This window comes from Phragmites australis, chromosome 4, assembly GCF_958298935.1.
Source record: "Phragmites australis chromosome 4, lpPhrAust1.1, whole genome shotgun sequence".
NCBI lineage: Eukaryota > Viridiplantae > Streptophyta > Magnoliopsida > Poales > Poaceae > Phragmites > Phragmites australis.
The window spans coordinates 7,042,686-7,059,819 of NC_084924.1; the positions used below are offsets into that span (position 1 = coordinate 7,042,686).

General features: G+C 47.4%; 4 protein-coding genes across 7 annotated transcripts; 2 read left to right on the forward strand and 2 right to left on the reverse strand.

Moving 5' to 3' along the window:
• The first annotated feature begins 3,280 nt into the window (after positions 1–3,280).
• Positions 3,281–7,381, forward strand: LOC133915498 (CBS domain-containing protein CBSX3, mitochondrial-like). Of its 4 annotated transcripts, none has more exons than XM_062358683.1 (7): positions 3,281–3,448; positions 4,122–4,198; positions 5,461–5,724; positions 5,801–5,882; positions 6,660–6,733; positions 6,827–6,887; positions 6,981–7,381. In XM_062358683.1, exons 3-7 carry the CDS (start codon positions 5,467–5,469, stop codon positions 7,121–7,123), a joined length of 618 nt encoding a protein of 205 aa, XP_062214667.1. In that variant the 5' UTR covers positions 3,281–3,448; positions 4,122–4,198; positions 5,461–5,466; the 3' UTR covers positions 7,124–7,381. The 4 variants fall into 4 exon arrangements, with proteins under 4 accessions (XP_062214667.1, XP_062214665.1, XP_062214668.1 ...); XM_062358681.1 differs by having other exon boundaries at positions 4,146–4,198; XM_062358684.1 differs by lacking the exon at positions 4,122–4,198 and having other exon boundaries at positions 5,464–5,724.
• Positions 7,382–9,592: 2,211 nt separating this feature from the next.
• Positions 9,593–10,772, reverse strand: LOC133915501 (uncharacterized). Its single transcript, XM_062358687.1, has one exon. It carries the CDS (start codon positions 10,601–10,603, stop codon positions 9,887–9,889), a length of 717 nt encoding a protein of 238 aa, XP_062214671.1. The 5' UTR covers positions 10,604–10,772; the 3' UTR covers positions 9,593–9,886.
• A 3,024-nt stretch (positions 10,773–13,796) lies between these two features.
• Positions 13,797–15,675, forward strand: LOC133915500 (GEM-like protein 1). Its single transcript, XM_062358686.1, has 4 exons — positions 13,797–14,322; positions 14,410–14,499; positions 14,605–14,882; positions 15,052–15,675. The coding sequence occupies exons 1-4, from the start codon at positions 14,139–14,141 to the stop codon at positions 15,247–15,249; spliced, it is 750 nt and encodes a 249-aa protein (XP_062214670.1). The 5' UTR covers positions 13,797–14,138; the 3' UTR covers positions 15,250–15,675.
• On the reverse strand, positions 15,432–16,887 carry LOC133915502 (ATP synthase delta chain, chloroplastic-like). The gene is made up of 2 exons (XM_062358688.1): positions 16,715–16,887; positions 15,432–16,443 (listed from the first exon to the last, which is right to left on the reverse strand). Exon 2 carries the CDS (start codon positions 16,437–16,439, stop codon positions 15,801–15,803), a length of 639 nt encoding a protein of 212 aa, XP_062214672.1. The 5' UTR covers positions 16,440–16,443; positions 16,715–16,887; the 3' UTR covers positions 15,432–15,800.
• Between the last annotated feature and the right edge of the window lie 247 nt (positions 16,888–17,134).

Consider the following 17,134-nt stretch of genomic DNA (forward strand, 5'->3'; position numbering starts at 1 on the left):
TAAAGGTGCTAAAAATGAAAATGCGTAGGCATGTTGCATTATACCTGATATTTCAGCACATTAATTTCAACTGTGCAAGTGCAATAATCATGTGCTCATTTCCTGGATGATGGCAGTCTTGTCTATGCATTCAAAATTTCTAGGACCAATATGTGTAACACCGTGCACTTGTAGGATTATTACGGCAGGAAAATAAATATATGTGGGGCCTACAATGTGGCAATAATGTTGCGTACTCCTGGATTGTAGCAAAACCGGTGGAGGCTTTGGATCCTGGGTTGCGTGTACCGGGAAAACAACCTCAGTTTTTAGGTGATATAAATGATGAGGTGTGGGAACTTGGAACGCGACAGAACGGATTGTGTCCCGTTTGGCCACTGAAAATGACATAGCGCATACGATGCGATCGAGTGCAGGGCTTACTTGACCCCTAGTGTTTAGACTGGACAAAGAGTCGTTATCCTTTTGATGCGCTGGTTACCAGCATTTGATGTGGTGGTCTGTTTACTAGCACTTTCATTTCTGCCATTCTGTGTGCTGGGCTGCTGGCTTTTGCATTAGCTCATCGGCTTACTGTGGGCTCCCTCGTCATGGTGACAAAGGATTTTGATTTTTGCCCCCTCTGTTTGTTGCCAACCAAAAAGATGCTCGATTGTCCTTTAAAAAAAATCTCAAATGGGGCCTGAGTTTACTGTATCTGTACGGTTGGTTCATTATGAACTCTAAAGTCTAAAGAAAATGATGCGGCTGCTGTGTGCGGGGGACCCTAAAGTTAGCACCAGCACAATGTACACATACCGTGTGCGATTTGCTGCGGGTTCAGATAATAATAGCAATGACTACTCTTCAGCTTTCGTGCCCACGTTGATGGCGGAGTGGAAGCGTGGGACGGCGCAACCCTGAGCCTAGGCGCCAACTGTTTTGCGCACGGCAGGTCGGCAACAGGGGCCCCGTGCCGCCCCCGCCGTCGCACCGCCGCGCGCGTTGCCACCGCCCAGCGCCCGCGCACGCCGTGGCGCCGTGCGCCTCGCGGCTAATGCTAGCGCGGTCCCGGGCCGGCTCGGGGCAGGCACGCACGGCACGGGTGCGCTGCTACCAGCTCGAACACCGCGCGGCCTACGGCTCGGTACCGCGCTCGCGCGCTGCCACGCCCGGCGGTGCCACCACGACGATCGCGTACGGTTCGGTGCGGAGCGTCGCTGGCGGAAGCGTGCGGGTGGGTGGTGTCACGGGAGATTAGCCTAGCCTAGTGGTGAGCTGAGGCCAACGGGTCACCGTGATTTCTACAAATTTTTGGTGAAATTTTGCGAAGATTTTGGGATTTTTGAAAAGAACGAAATATCTAATTTCGAAAATTTCTTTTACTAACATACACGACTCATGGCTTCACAAATAACCGAATTTCAGTTATTTTCACTGGTGAAAGAAAAGAATTGTAAAACGAAATTGAAATTCCTGCCGTGACTCTGTGCCGTAAAATGAAAACCTTTGGCATCGGGTTAGGATTTAGGAATCCACTGAGCGTGGAAACTCACTTGACACGTCACCCGTGATTCCACCGCAGTGAAAACGCAGTCCACTCCTTCCATTCGCCGATTCGCGGTAAGACGTCAACATTGCACGCTTGCGCAGGGGTCGGATCAGAACAGGCCGATCGAGAGTGAAGACTGGAAGATGGACGAGCTTGGCTCTAGCGCAAAGATACAGGCATACAGCAAGCCAGCAATCCCAGGGAATCCGTGGAGACAAGGCCCGCCCAATCCAATCCGGCCGCCGGTGGCCACAAGATATTCTCAACACCAGAGTGCAACAGCGGCAGGCAAACAGGCAGCCAGGAGCGGATAAAATTTCATTTCATTCAGGGTCAGGGCTCACGAGTCAGGCAGGACCGGTTAAAACGTTGGCGTCAGGGTCACACGTCGCCTTTGCCCTCCCATCCCCGTCCTGCCGTGGCTCCACCACGAGACAGGGCCGGTTCTTCCCCTCCTCCCGAGCCGCCGAGGCATCGGGATGGCGACGCGTCTTTTGTTTACGTGCGTCCGTGACGGTGACGGAGACGAGTCGACAGAACTAATTTATATAGATTCTGTCTAAAAATATAAGATTCTATCTATACCATCTATAATATAATCTAATAATTAAATTAAAAATAGAAAAAAATAAATACATATAATCATAAAAAAGTCTTTAGTAAAAAAGATACTATAAAATTTATTTCTAATAATTAAATTAAAAATAGGAAAAAATAAATATGTATCATCATAAAAAAAGTCTTTAGTAAAAAAAATACTATAAAATTTGCTCCTAATAATTAAATTACAAATAGGAAAAAAAATAAATACATATCATCATATAAAAAAGTCTTTAGTAAAAAAAATACTATAAAATTTACTTTCGATCCAAACCCAGTGCTGTTGCTACCCCTCTTATTTTGTCGCTTGCAATCATTGTTACAACAGTACTACTTGTACCGGATAAGTACCCACTAACCATTTTTAATTCAATTAATACTATTAGTTTTCTAAATGATATGATACTTTTAGATTAGATTAATTAATTTGCATCTAAGTACCGGGATTCATTGATTGGCGAGTTGATGTGGGTTATTCATTTTGGGAATTGGTGAGGGCTATTGCGAGAGTAATCTCTTGTATAGTTTGGTGCATGAGCGAAGCATGGTTGGTTGAGAAAGTTGAATTTTGATATTCGGTACAAGATTTGTTGCTGAAGTTGAATTGTCCCTATTTCATGTTCTTTGGCAAATTTGTACACAATAGAGGGTTGTTTGGATGGTCACAAATTAGGCCTGATTCCATCGGGTTGGTGTTGAAACTCTACTATTTCTATGCTAGTCCGAAGTAACTGAGTTTACTCACAAACTTAAGTTGTCACAATACAATTGAAAACGGTCGGGTCCGTAGGGTTTAGGGGAAAACCCTACATTATGCTCTCTATCTCGTTAGGACAATATTTAGGAAAAGAAAAGGCCATCCATCACCCAAAAACAAGTTTTTTTCTAAAAACTGATTCTAATTCTGACCTTGAATATATTGTTTTTTTTTTCTAAAAGCTGATTCTGTAAAAATTGTGACCTTTTGACATGAAGCGTGATGTTTATTTAGATTTCTAGTTTCTGCTCCAAAAACTGACAGACCCAAACAAACAAGGCATAATAACTATTGTGAAGAGAGTTGTGCATTCATCCCCTCCAACTCGCACTAAAAAGAAATGAAAGAAAAAGAGCAGACAGGCCTATGTGGATAAGACCGACGGCACATGACTTCACCACCCCACCCGCAGGGAAGATAGAGATGTCACTTTAATTAGCGCTCGGCACCACCACCCTCGCCTCCCAGGGTAACAAGTGTCCTCATCTTCCTCCCACCCCCACTCCAGTCACCCAACTCTTCCTCCCTTCCGGAACTCGGCTCTCCCTCTCGCATCGCAGGTAAAGCAGCCTCCTCTCCTTGCTTACGTACAGCTGCGTGGATCGGTACTCGGTAGCACTCCATTCTTGCACCTCGAACTGGATGATCTAGAGGCGTGATGTTTCGAAGTGTTGCTTTGCTTTCTTGGATTAAGCAGAGGGGTTTGATGAAGCTAGCTGTACGGTTACGGTGTTCTTTCTCTCGATGTTTCGGAAAAGATCGTACTTTTTCTTGATTTCTACGCGAGCTGGTCTGTTTCACCTTCATGCCTGAAGAAATGTGAACTGCTCTGCTCGCCTGCTAGGCAGCAAAAGGAAATGGGTTTTAGGTGAGGAAAACAGGTAACAGTAGTAACGATAAAGAAATCTGTTTTTGAAAAAAAAAAAAAAGAACCAAGAAGATTGAAGAGCATACTTGCTTGATTTCTATCTGGCTGCCCATTTCTTGATCAGCTCCTTCTCTCCTCTTTTCGTTGTCTGTTTGTTTGGGTACTAGCTGGGGCAGCGTATTAATCCTTTCCGTTTGGTATCGTTACTGATGCGCTTGGACCGCTTGATTTTTTTCTTTCTCCTGCGCTAGATAGAGACTGTGTTTGTCATGACAGTCCCTGAGAGCGGTGCACGAGTTTTCCTTCTTTTTTTCTTCCAATATTTCGTTATTCTCTCTTTGAGATTTCAGTATTTTGTTCGTCAGGGCTTTGCTGAGCCTTCCTTTCAGTTATTGAAGTTAGAAGAAAAGCTCTCCTTGGTACCATAATTCCTCAGGGACAGGTGTGACTCTCCAGTTTTACAGTTAATGATTCGTTTGTTCGTTTTATTCTCGCATCTGCGGTGATCTGATAAAACCGAATCGAATGTCATGGGCAGTTGAGTGAATGAGCGGAGTTTAATTTCCTGAGTGGAGACGGCATTAGTTGGATTCTCTTTGTGTTGGTAATTCCTCATTGGTCCGTAGTCCATGCTATTTATTAAAATCAGTTCGTGGGATGGAGTCTCAGAATCATCAGGCCTGCCAAGAGTGTATAATTATGTTACTCTTACAACCTTTTATCAAGTAGGCTGAATATATTGGTAGCGGATTCCGCCGAAAAAAAGGGGGAAGATGTCAACGTGGATGCTGATTTATAGGTAGAATATGGCATATTGTCATGTCTTTAGCGAGCTGGATTATTTGATTCTGTAGTGGCCATTAAACGGCTTATTTTTGTGTGTAAAATTGCTTTCTTCCTCCGTTATCTTTTACTGGTCAGAGTACAAAATGATAAGTTGGACATCCTTTTCATCGCAACAGCACTTTGAAAACTAGCTCTCGTTTGGTATTGTGTCCTCAGTAGGATTGAGATAGGATTTGTTTGTTTATGTGGAATAGCACAATGACTACATTATTGATGAAATGCTTACACTTATCCAATCATTCTTATTGCTTCCTTTCCAATTCTCTTTTGTAACCACCGCGTGGTCATGAGCTGTCTCTTTGTGTTGTATGGCAACATCCTTATTATCTCTAGCCAACCTCACCTCATTGTTTAGATTAAGTAAGTAATCTTCCATGATTACCCTGGTCTGTGTTTTTTGCTTTGTACTCAAGTACTTGCCCTAGTTCTGAAAAGTCAACTGCTTGATACAAACTGCCTGCTTTGCTCCTTGATGATGGATGTTGATAAAAGCTTACTTTAAGATTGGATGCTAAGTTAGTATCTCCCAGTTTCTGTTTCTTTTACTATGCAACACAGCAACACTTGTGTCGTATCTCATGGACCAGGTAATTGTGAGAAGCACCATTCTTTCCATATGTCTTTGCTTATTTTCAATGTTTTAATCATTTCTAGCTTCTTAAATAGCCTTTCCATTTGTACGAGAGCTAGTATTATTGAAAACCAACTCAAGGTATTGTTTAATAATTTTTGGGACTGATTTTTTTTGGTTTTTGTGGACTCTATGCTGACATCCTGTATCCCAGGTATTGCTTTAGTGCTCTTCAAAGTTCGAGCACTTAAATCTGATTGTTTCTTTTGTTGTATGATCTGACACAGAAGAAAATGCAACGAGCAATGCAAGCCATTGGGTCACATGGCAATGTGCTTAAATCTGCTGTTCTACGGCACATCAGTGCTCCGAAACCAGCTATGCTACCTGCTGCGTTTTCGCGCTTCATGTCAGTTTCTTCTGCTAGCCTAGAGGAGAGTGGATTTGAAACCACCACTGTTGCAGATGTTTTGAAGTCTAAAGGGAAGGGTGCTGATGGATCTTGGCTCTGGTGCACCACAGAGGACAGCGTCTACGATGCTGTCAAATCGGTATGTGTTTTATGATGGTCATATTAGTTCTATGCAGGCAATGCTTATGCCTTGAATGATAAAACCCTTTTTCCAGATGACGCAACACAATGTGGGAGCTCTGGTGGTCCTTAAACCTGGACAAGATAAATCAATAGCTGGCATTGTTACTGAGAGAGGTAATGAACTATGTGTCCTTATTGGTCTTTAAGCTTGTGACTGATGGAAAGCTCTAGAATCATATACTACTACCTCCGTTTTCAAATAATTGACACTCTTGTGTCTTGACCAAAAGTTTAGTTCACCAATACTTGATTACTTGAATCACTATTCCAGATGCATATTTTCTTAAAATGCCCCTCCTAACTAAGCCATCTACTCCACTCCTTATTTGTGCTTGAGATAGCGGTGCTTGTTTTATTGTACAAAAATATGATTGCCAAGTGTCAAATATCTAAAACTGATGTAGTTACATTGACTTCTCTACCAAAAATTTAGATAAGGTGGTTTAGTTTCATGTGCTTGGAGAGTTCAGAGGTAAAAGAAAAGTGTGTACCTCAAACCATTTATTGTCATCCCCCTAAACTCCAGTCTTCAAGTTATACCGTCCCCCAAACTCCAATATACTCCTATATACCATTACAAATCAGTGTAAAATTCTTTTCGGATGATCTTCAAGTTGCCCAACTTCAACCAACACCACTCACAGAGATCTTTTTCGTTTATGTAATGTCTTATTGTATTAATTTCCCCTTATGCATCACGCACATGAATGTAACCAGCTAGCACCAGTATGCAGTCAATTAAACTACAGACACGGTGTTTTTGAGAATAGAACCCATGCTTACAAGCTTACAGTAAGGAAACAGAGCATGAAGATGACATGCTTATAAGCAAGATTGTCCTAGAACATCATTGTACGATACGTGACTAACACCTGATACTTGACTTTTCAGATTATCTCCGGAAAATCATAGTTCAGGGACGATCTTCCAAGTCAACTAAAGTTGGAGACATCATGACTGAAGAGGTACTCTCCCTCGTATTATGGTCTTTGTTTGCACAATACCTAGAATCTGATAGTTGGACGAGAAACTTAATTGATGAAGCATCATGCTGACAGAACAAGCTGATCACGGTGAAACCTGATACCAGAGCCCTGCAAGCAATGCAGCTGATGACAGGTAACCAAGCTCTGTTTCTTCTGTTATGCAACACTAGGATTCTCGAAAGGGATGAAATTGACCATGACGGGTCGTGCCGGTCTCTATGTGCAGAGAATCGTATCAGACACATCCCGGTGATCGACGACACAGGGATGCTGGGGATGGTCTCCATCGGTGACGTCGTCCGCGCTGTGGTCACCGAGCACAGGGAGGAGCTGAACCGGCTCAACGACTACATCCAGGGGGGCTACTAGGACGCACGCTTGCAGCGGTGCTCAGGACGGTGCGCCCCTTTGAAGTCTAATAACGCTCGGGACAATGACGATGACGAAATAGGCTGTGTGTTCCATGGACAATGATGTTAAATTGCGCAAGGTGTTTTTTTTTTCCTCGCTTGTTCGATGTGTATATCGTCACGGCTCGTGTGACATGATTCGGGAGCTGAGACCATGTGATGGTGGAAACACCTGAAATAAAGCGTGTCACTGTGTGCTGTCCTTGAAGGATGTTCATTTCATTATTTCACGGTCCCTGCTGTGAGTTTGGTGGTAGCGTATGAGACCGTGTTGATGTGTGCAGGAGTTTGCTGTTTAGAAACTGAAGAGAACGTTGGGTTGACATGGCATCTGCGTTAGTTCTCTCGCCTGCGTAGATCGTGGTCGTCGCCGGCGAGCTGCACCTGACGGTCAGTGCTTGCCTGGCTGACCCTCAACTTGAACAGTTCAGGCGTTTGTTGACTAGTCTTGTTGTGCTGTTAGCCTACTCATAGTTTATCGGTCGTGCCGATGGTATAATTGCTAGCCAAGTTTTTAACTACTCGTTGGTCTTAGCCGACACCTGAAGAAGATGCAGAATATTCAGCGTGTTGCGGCTTGCGTCGAACTGGCTTTTCCCGGTCAGGTGTCTCCAGGACACGAGCAACGACAGTCAATTGTCAAATGCATGAATGCGTCGCAAGTCTCCAGTCCAGAGCAACACACGAGCTTACAAGGCAACTTCGTTGGTTTACTAATTCAAACATAGTACAGCTGCTAGCACTCCGGAACTAATTCTCTTTCCAATTTGACTGCTTAATATTAAGGTGACCATGCGTTGCAACAGGTATTCATGTTTCTGCCTCATGCCGAATTCAGCCATTTAACACAAGCGAGTCAAAAAAACAATGCTAAAACGTTTGGATCCTGCTCGTGCCGAATTGGATCGCACTTGTGTTAAAAATGACCGACATGCCACTCGCTGCAAGCGCTGGATCCAGAAAAAGATCGCGCAGAGTAATGGGGCCGACAAGTAATCCTGTAGCCCACGTTCGTGCCATTGATTATGTCTCCAAATCAAAACGTACTAGTAGTAATTACTTGCTGATGCTGTCGAATCACGCCTCCTGCAAGCCAAAAGAGGAGGAAAAGAAAAACGAACGAAACTGCGCCTAACGGCAGGAGCAATCATCAATGGCACTGTAACCGTGTCGTCACTTGCCTTCAGGGTTCAAAAAACCGTCGGTAACCGCTCAAAAATCGCGGTTACCGACCTTCTCGGTCCGGTCCGATTTCAAAAACCGCTCGGTAACCGAAATTTGAATTCAAAAAATTCGAAAAAAAAAATTTAAAAAAAATTCAAAAAAAAATATTAAAAAAAACTAGACACAATTCTAAGAACTTCTGTAAAAAAAATTTTCAAAAATAATGTCGTTTGCATCATATTCTATAGGGAGAAAGTTTGAAAAAAATGAAAAAAATTGAAGCGTGCGGCTCAATTATTAACTCACGTTAAGGAAAAGTGTAACATACAAACACATATTTTTCTTGTATAAAACGTATTTTAAGAGAACCTTTAAAATTGATTTCACTTTATTTAGAGTTTTATTAAATTCTCTATGATTTTTACAAAGTTCACAAGCATAAAGTGAATATGTTAAGAAAAATCACTGTAATTAATTTTTTCATATCTACTATTATTTTTTCTACGTAAATCATAATATAAATAAGCTAATGAAAGTGGTTTCACTAATTTTTAAGGTGTGATGGGTCAGTTATGAATTAATCTAGTCGCAACACATTTACACAATCATGCATGTTACAATAACTAATTCATGAGTTCATATATTTTTAAAAGATATAGGATCATGTAAGAAGACTAACAAAATTAGTTTCATGATTTTTGGATTAGCAAAGAGTAAACTATGCATTTACCTTGGTTTAACAAATAAAATTTCTCACAGAAAATTTTGAACTTTTTTATGAGTATAAATACTTTTATCATGTAGATCATGTTACAAGGAATCCAACAAAATTTGTTTCACTTGATTTGAAGCTCGGATGAATTAGTTATTGATTTTACAAGATTGAACCCATTTTTAGATTTTTTGTTGAACTGCGCTGAAATTCGATAAAACAGCTCGATAAATCGAGAAAACCGAGCGGTTACCGAGCCAAACCGCTCGGTAACCGACCGAATCGAAAATGCGAGAAAATCGCTCGGTAACCGACCCAAACCGCTCGGTTACCGAGAGGGAAAAAACATGATTTTTTCGTAAAAATTTAAAATTTGCCGAATGAATTTTCTCCGAATTTTTTTGAATTTTTGATCGGTAATCGTGGTTACCGCGGTTTTTCGGTTACCGCCGGAGGTCGGTACCGACCTCCGGTCGGTAACGTGAACCTTGCTTGCCTTGCGACTAGAGCAAGAGCTCGCAACAGATCAAGAACTCGAAAAGGCTGGGGGAATTTTCATAATACCAACGGGCAATGCATTGCCTCGATCAATTTGCTTCTTCATTGAATACGCAAGAAAGAATTACAATCAACAGTCTCTACAATTAATACCCAATTCAGGGAGAAACAGAAGCCAAGCTGAAATAAAAGATCGATCAACCCGTTCTTCCCTGCTCCCAAATTTCAATCACCATGCTTCTCTTCTTTGTTCTTGCCAGCAGAATCGGAGGCATCGCATTTGGTCGTAGACGCATCGAGTACAATTAGTAAGTAGATCAGTAGTAGCAGCAGCGGCCATGGTGGCGGCTATCGGCGGACGGAGAGGCGGTTGAGCCAGGCGTTGCGGAGCTGGAGCTCGACGGGGTCGCCGAAGCACTGCGCCCGGGCGAGGCAGAAGTGCGTGCAGAACCCCGCCGAGGAGCGCACGCGGCAGGTGTTGAGCACGTAGCACGAAGCGCACTCCATCCCGCGCGCCTGCACCACCAGCCCCCACACCTGCCGCGCTGCCTCCGTGGCGGAGGCGCCTCCGTCCGCCGCCGCGGCGGCCACCTGCTCCACCAGGATGATCCCGTCCGGCCGCCGCTGCCCGCCCGGTCCCCACCGGCGCCGCACGTCCTTCCAGCTCTCCGGCGCCGCGGGCTCCCTCTGCATCGTCATGCGCTCCCCGCCGTCGTCGCTGCTGAACAGGTGCACTAGGAACGGCGCCTCCCCGATGTTCCGCACGATCTCTGCGATCGACTCCCGCATCCACCCCTCCACCTTTTCCTCCCCAACCTTCTCCACCACCTCATCCTCTCCTCTACCAAAAACGCTCTTCAACAGCCCCACCTCCCGCTCCTCCCGCCGCTGGGGCTGCAGCCCGCGGGGCGCGTCCGCGACCGCCGCGCGCAGACGCACCGACGCCGGCGGCCGCGTCGTCACGGGCGTGAAGGACGCCGGCATCCGCGCCCGCAGCCGCGGCGACAGCACCACCGACGACGACGCCGCCGGACCGTAACCCCGCACGGGAGGCGCCGCCGCCATCGCCCGCTGCACAGATCGGACCGCCGCGAACTCTTGCGACTGGTGATCCGAGACGCCGGAGTCGCGAGGAAACTGTTGGCAATCCGCAGCAGAAGCAGCAGCACGAGCCGAGACGAGTCGCCGGCGAAGAACCGGTGCGCGTAGATATATGTTGGGGGGAGGGCGTCGGATTGGGGGAGCCGGATTCCGATGCGCAACCGCGTGGTGCTTCCTTGAACGCCTCTTCTGCGAGCGTGGCGTCCTACGTGGACCGAATCTCGGGATCCCGTGCGGCCGAGCAGGGCCTGTTGGCGGATTTGTGGCGGATCGGTGGGCCGCGATTGGTGCGAACCCGTGCGCGGTGTGACGCGGGAGGGGAGGGAGCGTGGGGCGCGCAGGCGCGCGCGCCGCGGCACGCTCCGACACGCAGTGGGCGGGAGGCGGGAAGCCGGTTTGCCCGCGCCACGCCGGACGGGGTGACAGCTCAGCGCTCCGCAACACGGACACGTCGGATGGGGAGACGGGCTTTGCGGTTCTCGCGCGTGCTGTGTGTTTCGATCCAATGGCGGCCGCCGAGCCGCGTCGGCGCGGGGTCTGAACCGGCTGGAGCGAGCGAAGGCGCGGCGTGGTCGCGTGCGGGTCTCGTTTTGCTCGTGATCCTGGCGCGCCCGCGTCGTGCGGCAAGGGCTCGCTGGTTTTGGTCCCGGTGGACCCGAGGGTTTTGATTTGATTCTGCGTCTCCAATTTTTTTAAAGGAGAAAAATCTCAATTTATATTGAAAACTAAACAGAGTATATGAACCAGAGAACAAAGTCAAAAAAGAAAAAACATGCTAGGAAGACCAGCACACCGGACAAGTCCCACGAGCGCAAACAAAACACAAAACACAGATATAAGGTAACAGGAACAAGGAGCGCATATCAATCCTATTATACAGGAGAGAGCAGAGCTCAAACCTCATAAGCATCAGTTGACAACCCCTCAGTCAGAGTGAAACGGCCTAGCCATTTTCTGGCCCTCGAAGTGGCGTCATCCACCTTGATTTTGTCATCTCCTTTGAGGAGAGACTTCTATTTCTACACGAACGATATAGCAATACGTAAGACTACATATGATTGGTTTGAAAACTTCATCTTAATCGCTATGTTATTCCTGGACCTTCATATAACCCACGCTGGACCTGCCTCTCCAAATATTTTCTAAGGCTATCTCATTCTGGGACAGAGCAGTCGAAGCAATGCGAAATTTCATACAAATTCACGGTTTAATAACGGGGTAGAGGCTTGCGCTTGCTAATTCTACGATAGACAGAATTCAAGTTATCAAGCCAGACCATACACGTTACTTAAAGAGAGGCATTTTCCTTTGAATTTTTTTTAAACGGGCATCTTTACCGTTTGCTCGTGCCGGAGCTCGAACCCGGGTCGGCAGCAGCCCTTTCCCGCACCTTGATTGTCGCGTCCTAGCATCGGGTCCTTTTTAAAAATACAGGAATAAAGCATATAACTAGGACAGAGTATATTTTTTTGATCAAATTGAGGCCGGATCGCGCATGCATGTGTCCAATTTCTTCATCGATGCCAAACACATGGGGCTATACAAAGTCCTCTAATAGCATGTGGCCTAAACGAAAGACAATCGACGAGGAGATACGAAACACTAAGGCCATCTTCTTATGCATAACAGCTTTTCGCAGTAGCTTCATGAAAGAGTCTGTGCCATATCGACTGAAGGTGCTGCGCAAAATATCCCACTCCAATGCACGGTAGCTTGTTGTGGAGTACACGGAAACTGAGGGGAAGATTGTCTGCTGTAGTTTCATGTGGATTCAGAAAAATCTAGAAACCAAAAGTACAAAATCTCTCTGCAGACGTCTCAACACACTCAACGAGGAGATACTCTAGCCTAGTTCGATGCCAACTGGTCTGATTGACGCGTGTACGCCGCTCTATTTTTATTTTGCTGTGTAGAGCACGATAAAAAAAACAAAAAAATTAAGTTTACAAATTTTATACATTTCAATATTTATTTATAAAATTATTAATGTTAAACACATTAAATTAATTATAGATAAAATAATAGTACTTTTATGCATATACATAGTTTTAACGTGTAGGTAAAAGTAATACTAACTAAAAAAATTTGTTTCATATTTTTTTTGAGTTTTAGATATTTTTCTTTGCATTTTAGATTTTTTCAACTGATTTATTAATGCAACTAATATTCATTTCAATATTTTTCTAGATTTTTTTGAAAAGAAAATTACATATATATGTATATATGTGTATATATACATGTATACATATATACCTATACGTGTGTGTATATATATATATATGTATAGGTATACACATGTACGTAGTATATGTACTTGGGGCTGCTGCTACCATAGCAGGGCCCTGAGAGGGCGCTATTCCTTCCACCATTAGAATATAGATATTGATTAGGTTGAGTGACCATAGTTTTGTGAACCTAGTGTAGCTCTTCCACGTAGACATCACCTTTGCTTATATGAGTTGTAAGCAGATCTAAATAATCTCAATCATCTATCTAAATTGATCAAACGATCACCAAATTAAACCATGATCCTTCTTTAAAAAATATATTCAATATCTTATTATTTATCTTCTATATGTTAGATGTCCCATATTTATATTTCATATATTCAATCTCTTATTCTTTATCTTCTTTACATAGACGTCTAGTATTTATCTTTCATACATCCATCGTCAGGTTACTGCTCCCGCATTTTGTAGCCAGCGCTGGCTTTCTCGAGAGAGTATATTGCCATCCGCACGTCGCCTCCACCACCGTCTATGCGAGACTTATATTCATCTTCTCATAAATAGGTTATCACCTTGATTCTTCTCACAATGTTACTACGAACGATCAACTCTAAACGATACAGTCTCCTTCACCCTTCTATCATAGTTACTCGTTATTCTTTTTCATTCTGAAACTATATAATTATATTGTAAATTTTATGTATGTAATTTTTTTTATATTATATTCTTTTAACTTCTTGGGATGTGTTCCATATGCCGAACCGGATACTTTGGTTAAGCGGGCCTCCAGATTCGCCGTATTTTGAGCAGAATCCGATGACGCACCAGCTGGGCCACGGCCAGACGACGTCCGTATCTTTCTCGCTTTTGTTAACCGCTCGTTCCTGACCGGCCCGGGCAGCAGTTCGTTTTCCTTATATCCCTGAAGGCGCCGGCGCGGGCATCAATCGCCGCATCGGTGATTCGGTGCACCGCCCTGCTCGCTCAGCGGATTCAGTGCGGCAGACGTACGCGGACGCGACGCGACGCCTAAAAATATTCCACTTGTCTCCACTCCTCGTCAACCGCGCTGCTCACTCCTCCCTCAGTCCCTCTCCCTGTCCTTCCCCGGGTCGAGTAAAGTAACCTTCGCCTCCTCGCCACTGGAGCGGACGGCCCCGCTTCCGCACAGAAGGAAATCAAAGCTCTGCGGGATCAGATCACCGGCCTCTATCTGATCAATCGACAGAGTCGACGCTTCGGTCCCGGCCGCCCCGTTGCGGGCACGAGCGATGGCGGCGTCGTCGTGGGCTGCTCCGCCGCCGGGGTACCCGCAAGGGCACGGCAGTAACCAGCATCTGGCCGCGCCGCAGCCGCAGGCCACGGCCGTGGCCGTGACTGCGGCGAGCAACGGCGTGGGCAACCCCTACGTGGTCGTCACCCCCGCGTCCGCGACCGCGCCGTCCACCTGCCAGAGTACGTACATCTTGAATCCGCTCATCTTCTGTAACCCCAGCGCAGGGCGCGCGTTTTTACGTGTTTGTTTGCCTGGGTGCGTCGCAGCCGTCATGAAGGCGCTGGGCCGGTACGGCAAGCTACTGGAGGACGGCACCCGCAAGGCCGCCGACGCCACCGGCAACATCTGGCACCACCGTTCGTGCACATCCTCGCCCACTCCCTCACTGATCAATTCATCTCAAGCTCACACTGACGCTTGGCATATTGTTTCCGGTCTGTGATCTTTGCTTTCTTGGGCAGTCCGGACGGCGCCGAACATGGCGGACGCGGCGGTGGCACGGCTGGCGCAGGGGACGAAGGTGTACGCGGAGGGCGGGCACGACAGGGTGTTCCACCAGACGTTCGGCGCCATGCCGGGGGAGCAGCTACGCAAGGCCTACGCCTGCTACCTCTCCACCTCGGCTGGCCCCGTCATCGGCACGCTCTACCTCTCCACGGCGCGCCTCGCCTTCTGCAGCGACAGCCCGCTTTGCTACCAGGGCCCCGCCGGCCAGCCGCTCGAGTGCATGTACTACAAGGCAAGTTGCAGCCTGCCTTTCTGTTGCGTTCAGTGCTTCACGCTCAACTTCAGTACAGTTCGATCACTGGTCAATCAATGCACATAGCTGCAACTTCTTCGATTCCATGTGAGTTCTAGAGTGACAGAAGAAAATTGTTAAACTTCTTGTGTCTGATTTTGGCTTGCAGGTGCTGCTTCCCCTGAACCAGGTGAGGTCAGTGAACCCTTCTGCCAGCATACGCAACCGGGCGGAGAGGTACATCCAGATCACGACCACGGATAACCACGAGTTCTGGTTCATGGGGTTCGTGAATTACGACAAGGCTCTGAAGAATCTCTACGAAGCCCTGCAGCACCGCGATGTCCACGACCACCACCGCAGCTGATTAAGCTTCGGTTTGATCCTACTAGGCTACTACTGTACAGTCTGTACTCTACTTCTTTCGTGATGAACTGTGACCCTCTCTATCTCGAGTTGTTCTTGAATAAGGAAGACACTGAAAAATCCTGATCTTTCGTGTTACTAACCTTAACAGTGTAGATTGCTGAATATAAATGAAAGCTTTAGTTAGTCGTCACAAAAACAGTAACATGTAGCTAGTTTTCTCATGTCATTAGACTCTGCTCTTACATTACAGAGTTTCAACCCTGAACCTCGCATACAAACTGCAACTTTACTACTGAATATTACACCGCAAAAGCTGCTGTTTCCGCATCGATCATATACAACAAGAAGTAGCAATACAGACTTATATATATGCTCAGCTGAAGCTATGTGGCTTGTTTCTCGCGATTTACAACAACATTACAAAGGAAAACTGTTGTTGGCATGGCGTTTGGTTCTATATATAGTTCCATGATCATGGGGGCAGTGCTATTGTCGTGCATAGCACAGTGTAGCGATGGCGCGCTTCGCTTGAATTCACCAGGCGTTCGATCAGTGGTGTAGATTTCCGAGGGCGTGGGCGCTCTGGTCGATGGAGTCGACGCGGTTCTTGAGCGCGGCAAGCTGGCCCTTGACGCTGAGGTCGATGACGTGAGAGTCACCGGTGCCGTAGCAGATGATGAAGCCGGCGATCAGCGACGGGTCCACGACGTTCTCAACCGTGAGGTTCACAAACCCGGTTATCCGGCGCATCTTGCGCGCGATGAGCTCGGTCTGGGGCGCCTCCAGCTCCACTGCGGAGGTCACGACCACCCTCAGCGCGAGCAGCTGCGGCGGAGGTGCTGGCGGCGCGGCGCCGCCCTCGGCTTCCGCGACGGAGCTCACGCCGCCGTCCCTGTCCAGGAGCGACCGCAGGAAGTCGAGCGTGAGCGGCTTGAACGGCGGCGCAGGGGCAGCGGCTGGGACGGCGGTGGCCCCGTCGCGCTCGATGCCGACGTAGCTGCTGGCCCGGCGCAGCGTCTGCGCCTGCCACCTTGGGGAGTGCGCGTGGGACCACCCCGCGGCCGCCGTGCTCGGCTGCGCCGGCACGCCGTCGAAGCGCACCGAGGCCGGCATCAGCTGGCCGCTGTCCTTGGCCGCTGGGAACACCGGGTGGCCGCCGGGGTTGATGGGCTGGTTCAAGATGTTCATCGCTCTGCATGAACACACTCCGGAATCAGTAAAATTTCATCGAGCTACACCTCCCCAGGCATTTGAGCAAGTTTGCATCAGCGCAAACGTACTAGCAAGCAGCAACTTGCAATTGCGCACGAAGATTAAACTAATTCGTTCACACCAAAATCGGTTTCGCTATCTTCAAAGCACGTGATACTATCAGGAACAAGAACAAGAGCGAGAGCTCATGATTGTGAGAACTACCATCACATCGTAAACAGAGAAACGCACGAGCACCGAAGGCTGCTAACCTGCGTAGTAGAGCAGAGCTCGGCACAAGAAGCGGGTGATCTGAGGGAGCAGCGAGGAAGAGAAGAAGCCAACGGGAGCAGAAGAGTGCGGCAGGAGGTGTCGTGCGGGGCAGCGGAGGGGGTAATAGCTAGCGGGGTGAGGAGCAGATAAGCCGGCGGGGAGGGGGGGGGGGGGGATAAGGTAGCTCGCAGTTGGTGTCGAGCGGGCGGGGGGAGGAGGGGAGGCGACGGGAGAATTTGGCGTGCACACGAAGCGGTCCCGGCAGCCGCACACGCCCCATCCGGGGAAATCCCCGTGCCGCGTCCGCCAATCCCGTGTGGTCACCGGTCATCCGATCACGAGCCCCGCTCGCCTCCTACGTGCCCGGGCCCCGCGGCGCGGCGCCGGGCGCGACGGGTCGGTCACGTTTTTGGACGGCC

Bases quoted from the DNA above. Each gene is read 5' to 3' on its own strand.
- LOC133915498 (XM_062358683.1), top strand. From the start codon at position 5,467: ATGCAACGAGCAATGCAAGCCATTGGGTCACATGGCAATGTGCTTAAA. The intron at 5,883-6,659 runs GTAATGAACTAT...TTGACTTTTCAG, and splicing joins TGGCATTGTTACTGAGAGAG to ATTATCTCCGGAAAATCATA. The intron at 6,888-6,980 runs GTAACCAAGCTC...CTCTATGTGCAG, and splicing joins AGCAATGCAGCTGATGACAG to AGAATCGTATCAGACACATC.
- LOC133915501 (XM_062358687.1), bottom strand. From the start codon at position 10,603: ATGGCGGCGGCGCCTCCCGTGCGGGGTTACGGTCCGGCGGCGTCGTCG.
- LOC133915500 (XM_062358686.1), top strand. From the start codon at position 14,139: ATGGCGGCGTCGTCGTGGGCTGCTCCGCCGCCGGGGTACCCGCAAGGG. The intron at 14,323-14,409 runs GTACGTACATCT...GGTGCGTCGCAG, and splicing joins CGCGCCGTCCACCTGCCAGA to CCGTCATGAAGGCGCTGGGC. The intron at 14,500-14,604 runs GTTCGTGCACAT...TTTCTTGGGCAG, and splicing joins CGGCAACATCTGGCACCACC to TCCGGACGGCGCCGAACATG.
- LOC133915502 (XM_062358688.1), bottom strand. From the start codon at position 16,439: ATGAACATCTTGAACCAGCCCATCAACCCCGGCGGCCACCCGGTGTTC.